Here is an 8,044-nt window from a genome sequence, read left to right as displayed (position 1 = left end):
CTACAACACTACAATGTGCTATAAAATGAATCATAACATAAGAAAATGAAAAAAAAAACCTATAAACACACACCACCAGGATGTCCATATAAGGAGTTGTGTATTATTCCCACAGCAAATTACCATGGGTGCACCTGAGCACTAAGGGTTAAGCACCAAACATAGGAGCTACTTAAACTCTCCCTTTATTCCTAATTTCTTCAAGATTTTATACATTCTGTTGTCCAAATCATACAATATTCCTGTTTTTCACCACCGACATATGGTCAAAAGAGATGTGGATGTGACTCTGTGTATGTGTTTACATCACGTGTTGAATACATTTGAATTCATCTGAATTATGACTGAATTATTTGCAATCAAAAGATCAACCCGATGCAGGCGGACGATCGACTGAGCTCAGGCTCCAGCAACGTCCTTAAAAACGCGACTGTAAGAACATGACTTATACTGCTATGCCCCTCCCCACCCCCCCCTCAAAAAAAAAAAAGCAGAGTGTGTCTCCCAGGTTCTTTAGCACAAAATCATGCATCTCCCTTTCATTAGGCACTTGCAGCACGCTGGAGGACGGCAAATTGGGCCGAACTAATTACAGTTTAAACGAAAGCATAATTGGACATTTTGCGCTTGTCATACGATGAGAGACAGATGGGTCTGTAATTACATTACAAGTCTGACATCACGATGGTGAGTTACAGCATGCAGTTCCCCCGTGCCCTTCATGGAGTGCTGAAGAGAAGTGGCCCACATTCAAAAAACAATTTACTGTTGATTTCCATAATCAGTCTGCATCTACACCACACTCCATCAGCCAAATCAGGATTAATCACCACACTTATCAACATCGTGTTGCTCTGATTTCAGGCAAATGTGGCAAAATGGTGGAGCAAGGCTGAAAACGTACGGGACTGATCCTAAAAGGAAAATTGCAGAAAGAGTGGATAGAAACTCACAGATTGTTGCTCGTAAGTGGCTAAAATCTGCTTACAATGTAAGAGGAAGTAACAAGAGAGCATTGGGGGAAGAAATTCAATGATGAGAGCGAAGGGAGGGTTTAAGACAAGTTAGGATTAGTTAACCCTTTGTGAACTCTTCTTACATGGACATCCTGGGGTGTGTGTTTATAGGTCACACCTTCAGGCTTTACAAAATGCATTTTTGTCAAACATTATGATTAATATTATGTGGCATATTCATTTTTTTTCAAACAGGTGTAGCGATAATTGTGCAGAAGTCACAAAATAGACAGTTTTTTTTATTTTTGTTCATAAAAACGAGCCAAGAGAACTTTGAACTTTGACATATTTCCACATTTCACACATTTTAAACCGATTTTCCGCCGGCGACTAAAAACACATCTCTTTTGACTCTACCTGGACTAAGACGGTGACGATAAAAAAAGCACTTACTTGTACATTGCACTTATGAGTTGCACTATATAGTTTGGTTAACTTGAAGCTCTTACTTACTTCTAGCTCTTGTTTGTACCCAAATGTTGAAATGCACTTATTGTAAGTCGCCTTGGATAAAAGCGTCTGCTAAACGACATGTAATGTAATGTTTTTGTAATGAGATTTTTGAGAGAGTTATTACTTATCTTATGATTTGATAGCATCACAGAGCTTGTTCACCATCATGGAACTATATATAAACTCAAGATTAATATATTTGACAATATAGCAGCATATATAGGTGGCATTATCAGTCATGGATTATTAGATTTCAGTGCTGATAGCCGTGTTTTCATTGGCCTTTGACACTGTTTAAGTTGTTGATGTTATTTCCATTTAATTTTCTTTACGCATTTGAGTTGATCTGTTTTTTTATTGTGGTTTTTAATGCGCATTTTTATGGATTTTCATTTAATTTAGTTGTTTTAGATGTATCTTATTGCCTCTTGTGAGCTATTACGCCTTTTATTTATTGTGTCTTTTATTTATTCTTTTGTACAGCACTTTGGTTCACTGTGGTTGCTTTACAAATAAAGGTGGATTGGATGTTGTGGGGTTGGTGGTGCCGGTCAGGGGTCGCCCACAGTGCAGTCAGCTCTGAGCATGTGTCAGTACCTCATACAACGAGCACCATTTAAAAAGACCCTGAAATCCCCCTTTAACGCCTGTGCTTAACCCTAACGTGAGGCGGGTGGCAGCAGGAAACCAGGTCTGTGTTATTCCAGCATGATGAATCTGTCAGAGAACTCTCCACGCTCGACTCGCTCAAATATGTTTTACGCCTCTGGATTTTGTCGTCACCCAAAAGCTCGAGCCGGGTTTCATCTCACGATGAGAATATTCACTTTTGAGTTTCTGCACTTGCTCTTTCCCCGTGAACCTCCACATTTTTATGAGCACAACCTGGATCTACGAGGGGAAACGGGTCAAGAGCCTCATTGATCTCAGTCTCAGGTGGCTGTATTTTGTTCAAAGCCCTTCGGTGCAGAGTGTACTTTGTACTTTGATCTATGGATGATTTATCAAGTCTGCGGTGCCCGCGACTCGCTGCGAGTCACAACACACTGCCACGGTGATTAATTACGTGCTTGAATGGCAATATAGACTGTAAGCTTGTACATGATGTGACAAGACGGGTCAATAACCAGCAGCCATAATGGGCCTTTGGAGAGGAGGGACCTCCTGCTGTGATTATATTTTACAGCATAAGTGGCAAGAGACACATGGAGAATCATGGCATGAACCCACATAATTAATGCACAGTACACCCTTGATTATAATGTGATTGTACAAGAGCAGCAAAAGCAGTGAAAACAGGTACAAAGTGTATGACCTGCTGCACTCAGGTAGTCAGTGTCATTTGGAAAAAAAAAAAATCTATTACACTTTGAACAATACAAGTCAGTAAAGGCATAGTTTCACTCCCGTCAAAGGTCACAGAGAACATCAGCAATTTTACATCACGGCACACAGGAGTTGCTGATCCATTTCTGTGTCCATCAGTAAGTTCAAATGTGGACAAACTACAAGACTAGGAAGGACGATTGAATCCAGAAGACGGCAGCACGCACCACTGGGATTTCCAACTCATGTCAAGCACTAGAGGAGAAGTCTTTGATCCTTTGAAGTTAAAGAGGAACTTCCACCGTGCTGCTGTTACACACCGACAATGGCTACCTAAAGGGCCAAGAATGGGACGAATCCAGTCCAATTTAAAATCTTCAGATAAACAACGTCTTAAAAACTCTTCTTCTCTGCTTCCTCACCATGCTGAGCAACACCCCTAAGAAACCCGACAAACAGGAGATCTGTCACAATGTCAAGGCTGTGGTGCGATGTCGTCCCCTCAGCAAGAAGGAGGAGAAGATGGGCCACCAACACGTAGTCATCGTGGACGAGATCTGTGGCATGGTAACGGTCAAAAAGCCGGAGAGCCCGAAGGAGCCTCCCAAGAACTTCAACTTTGACATGGTGTTTGGACCAGACAGCAAACAGGTGGATGTCTACAATCTCACAGCCCGCCCCATCATTGAGTCAGTATTGGAGGGTTACAACGGCACCATTTTTGCTTACGGGCAAACTGGCACAGGAAAAACGTTCACAATGGAGGGTATGAGAGCGGTGCCAGAACTCAGAGGGATTATCCCAAACTCCTTTGCTCATATTTTTGGTCACATTGCCAAGGCAGATGGAGATACGAGGTTCTTGGTTCGTGTTTCATACCTGGAGATTTACAACGAGGAAGTCAGGGACTTGTTGGGCAAGGATCACACAAAGAGGTTAGAGGTGAGAGAACAGCCAGGGGTCGGCGTGTACATCAAAGACCTGTCGAGTCACGTCGTGAAAAATGCTGACAAAATGGACAGGATTATGACACGGGGACACAAAAACCGGTCTATTGGAGCCACAAACATGAATGAACACAGCTCACGTTCGCACGCCATCTTCACCATCACTATTGAGTGCAGTGAAAAGGGTGTCGATAAGCTGGTGCGAATGGGAAAACTTCATCTGGTCGACCTGGCAGGTTCAGAAAGACAGAGCAAGGCCGGAGCCGCAGGTCACCGTTTAAAGGAGGCCACAATGATCAACCTCTCCCTCTCCACACTGGGTAATGTAATCTCTGCCCTGGTGGATGGCAAGAGCACACATGTCCCTTACAGGAACTCTAAACTAACCCGACTTCTGCAGGATTCACTTGGAGGAAACTCAAAGACCTTGATGTTTGCAAACATAGGCCCTTCAGACTACAATTATGATGAGACCATCAGTACCCTGCGCTACGCCAGTAGGGCTAAAAACATCAAGAACAAAGCCCGGATCAATGAGGATCCTAAGGACGCCCTGCTACACCAGCTACAAAAGGAAATTGAGGAGCTTAAGAACAAACTAGAGGGAGGTGAAGACATCTCTGGTTCAGAGGGCAGTGGTTTGGAAGAGATGGGTGAAGGTGAAAACGAAGGACGGGAGGCAGGAGAAGGCCGCAGGAGAAGAAGCAACAGGAAGAAGGTTTCTCCGGAGAAGAGGGCAGAGATGCAAGCAAAGATTGAACAAGAGAGTAAGGCTTTAGGCATGGAGGAGGAGGAGAGGAATAAGGCAAGAGCAGAGCTGGAGAAAGAGGAGAAGCATCTGCTTAAAGCCCAGAAACTGCATGACCTTCTGCAGGAGAGACTGTCATTCCTAGAAGAGATGGTGATTGTTGGCGGGGTAGACCTCTTAGCCAAAGCTGAGGAGCAGCAGAAGCTCTTGCAGGAGTCCTACAACGAACTTGAACATCGTCGCAGGAGAGAAGAGCAGCTGCGGAGGGAGCTGCAGGAGAAAGAACAGGAATGCACGGACTTGGACGAAAAGTACACAAGTCTGCAGGAAGAGGCTAAGGGAAAACACAAGAAATTGAGGCAAGTATGGACCATGCTGCAGGACGCCAAATTCCAACAGGCAGATCTATCAGAGGAGCATGACAGGGAGATGGAAGATCTCCAGGAGAACATCCACCAGCTGAACAGAGAACTCCAATACCAGATGGTCATTATAGACAATGTTATTCCCAAGGACTTCCAGGAGATGATCGAGAATAAAGCACACTGGAATGACGAAATTGGAGAATGGCAACTGAAATGTGTCGCGTTTACTGGAAACAATATGATAAAACAGACCCGTGCTCCTGACATCAAAGATCTGTTTGAGGTGGATCTGACCCACGTGTACTCGTCCTACATAGACTGGAGCGCACAGCAGTCACTGATGAACCTGGAAGATAGTGGTCGACCTAAGACTGTACAGGGCAAATTATCGGCAAAGTCAGACACTGTGATCAAATCCCTTCTGCAGTAAAGGGGTAGAGGGGCCATAATGTCAAATAAGAAAGGTAATGTTCTGCCGTACTTGTTAGCCACTGTGTTGTGTTTTGTTTCTTCTTTTTTATTGGGTATATTTGTCACCAGTACACAACTTCTCATTACTGTAGAGAGCAAACACACAGGGGAACTAAACGAGATAACAATTCCCATGATCCAAAGCCGCCTCCTGATTTCAAATGGTATTTTTCTTACTGAGAAACCTCTAGCAACAGAAATGTTAATCCAAATGTTTTCAACTAGCCCGTTTCAGTAGAAGAAAGTTAGGTAAAGTTGCAGAGTGACTTTTATCAAATACCAAATCAGAACGCAATGCTAACCCGGATGAAGTGATGAAGTAAGTGAGAAGTGGGCTCAAGAGAATAAGTTTCACATACTTCCACATTGGCATTACTTTCCAGATCACAAGACCACATTCATGTTCATGTAAAATGCTTAGACATTGTGAGATTTAACTATATAAATATCCCCCCCAACTATTCCACACAGATCCTGACTCACATACATATTTATTATAAGGGTATTTGGTTTGAAAACTCGACCGACTGCATTCCTGAGAGAATACAGGGAGTTGTTTCCCTCAGTTAGATCAAGGATTGTTCGTGAATTAAATGGAAAAAAGGTTAATTTTGATTCATGCAATCAGCAGTGGAATGAGAGAATTTGTTGTGTCCCACAGTGCTTTTCATTACAGAATGAATTGATCAGCAGATGGCTTCAGCTCCTGCTCTGAATGCGGATGACTTATCCAAACCCCATATTCTCCCAGCTAGATGTTATTAAAAAAAAATCCTTTCACAACCAATACATGGCACGAAATCAACCCTTTCACTCGCACTGTTTAATATCTTAATTGGGTGATGATGCCACTTGATTCAGAAGTGTGATTTTCTACTGATGAGGGGATAATTACACGGTAAACAAATCATACTGTACTCTATATTAGCCCTCTTGGAACAGTACAAATCAATAATTATGTTTTTTTTTAGTCATTGGCTGAAGTAATCACTCTTTCATCTCACATGACTGACCTTCCACCATAATAACAATAATAATGTTCACAGAATAGGCAGAGCCAGAATCAGGTTTGTGTTCAGCATGTTCTTTTCCAGATGGTGTGGTTCCATGGATCCAAGACTCTAGCCCCTTTTCCACTATGGTCCCAGCTCGCCCACTCGCGATCAGCAGTGCTGACGCTAAGACTCCTCCGTTGAACATTGAGATTTCAGACATTTCCCTGGTAATACTAAAAAATGTACCTGGTACCAGGTACTATGCTAGTGGAAATGCCACTTAACCGTACCGTGCCGTGGCGAGTCAAGCCGGTGGAAACACGCCATAAGGATATACGATAAAATCAGGGGTGATAAATTATCTATTTTTTTGTTCTGAAAACATTTGTATCATCCACTCAGATATGCACATAATTGACATTATCAAGTATTTAAATGACTTCACAAAAGACGCCAGCCCCGTAACGAAGTATTTGAAATTATTTCACGAGTTACAATTTACCTTCCAGCACCTGGATGTTTTACCCACAATTCAATGTTTTGTCACTGCAGAGTTATAAGTCTTAGGATTTTTACTTGAATGCTAAAGTTTAATCTGTAAGCAAAAATGAATGACTTGTGACGAATGAACCAGTGGTTCGAGCGAGAGAGAGAGAAGGTTAATTATTATTATTTAATGTTATTATTATTATTATTATTATTATTATTATTAATAATATTATTATTAGTAGTAGTATTATTAGTATTAGTAAAATTAGTTAAATTTTCACAAACTCCTTTCCATCCATCAGAGGAAGCTGGTACTCGTGCCACAGTTTGAGAACCAGAGGACTTAAACGATTAAAATTTTTAAAGGATATCGACTAACTATTGTTCTCATTAAAATCAGCCCCAAAATAACAAGATATAATTTTTCGGTATTGCCCACCCCTACATCAAATGAATAGAAATAAATAAATGAAATAATAGAAACAAAAACAGAACTACCCCTGTAACCACTGTAGGAGCCTCAGATGAATGAACTTTTAGGTTGACAGAGTTTTCCTAACAAAGAAGTAGCTTAACTCTGTTCTCCTCCACACACACACACACACACACACTCCAGCAGCAATCCCTCCCCATTGTTGGGATGCTCCTCATTTTAATGACCATGGTTTCGTGCCAATTGCATTAATTTCCTCAATATGTAAATTTTGTTAATGTGAACGCCCCTCCCACCACCACCAGCACCCTCAACAACCCCCTTTGACTGGCAAAACTGTTGTGAGTTAATGAGCCTTTTGTAATTACAATTGCTATAGCAACAACGGTACCTGGGCCTGGATAATATTACATGCAGTCTGTTTTCACAGTCAGCAGACACAGGAGACCAAAGCCGATTAAAAATGTCTCATAACGTAGAGACATTGCCTCGGAGCGCAAATAGGTAGAATCACAATGCATCGTTAGCCACTGAAGAAAAAAAAAAAAGAAATAAACACTAATGCCATTAAGCCCACAGAATGTAGCGTTACAGCAGCACCAGTGTTTCCGCTGTAGCTTTTCATTAGAAATCTTGTCTGCGGCGACCCGGACTAATGAAACCAACAATGAACCAAATCAAAGACTTGACAGTTTTGGTTCCCGACTAATAAGAAGCGCAGAACACTTCATAATTGCTGAATTGAATGGGAAACATAAAAATGACAAATGGGGGAAATGAATACAAGGAGCCGGGACGAGT

At 41.9% G+C, this 8,044-nt stretch overlaps 1 protein-coding gene across 1 annotated transcript; it reads left to right on the top strand.

Annotated features, from left to right (window-relative positions):
• Window positions 1-3,218: 3,218 nt before the first annotated feature.
• On the top strand, window positions 3,219-5,285 carry LOC122786751 (kinesin-like protein KIF3A). Its single transcript, XM_044053217.1, has one exon. The coding sequence runs from the start codon at window positions 3,219-3,221 to the stop codon at window positions 5,283-5,285; it is 2,067 nt and encodes a 688-aa protein (XP_043909152.1).
• The last annotated feature ends 2,759 nt before the right edge of the window (window positions 5,286-8,044 follow it).

The sequence above is a fragment of the Solea senegalensis genome, linkage group LG20 (genome assembly GCF_019176455.1).
Source record: "Solea senegalensis isolate Sse05_10M linkage group LG20, IFAPA_SoseM_1, whole genome shotgun sequence".
NCBI lineage: Eukaryota > Metazoa > Chordata > Actinopteri > Pleuronectiformes > Soleidae > Solea > Solea senegalensis.
Note: the sequence above shows the minus strand (reverse complement) of the source record. Positions and strands in the feature narration are given on the sequence as shown.

Bases quoted from the DNA above. Each gene is read 5' to 3' on its own strand.
- LOC122786751 (XM_044053217.1), top strand. From the start codon at position 3,219: ATGCTGAGCAACACCCCTAAGAAACCCGACAAACAGGAGATCTGTCAC.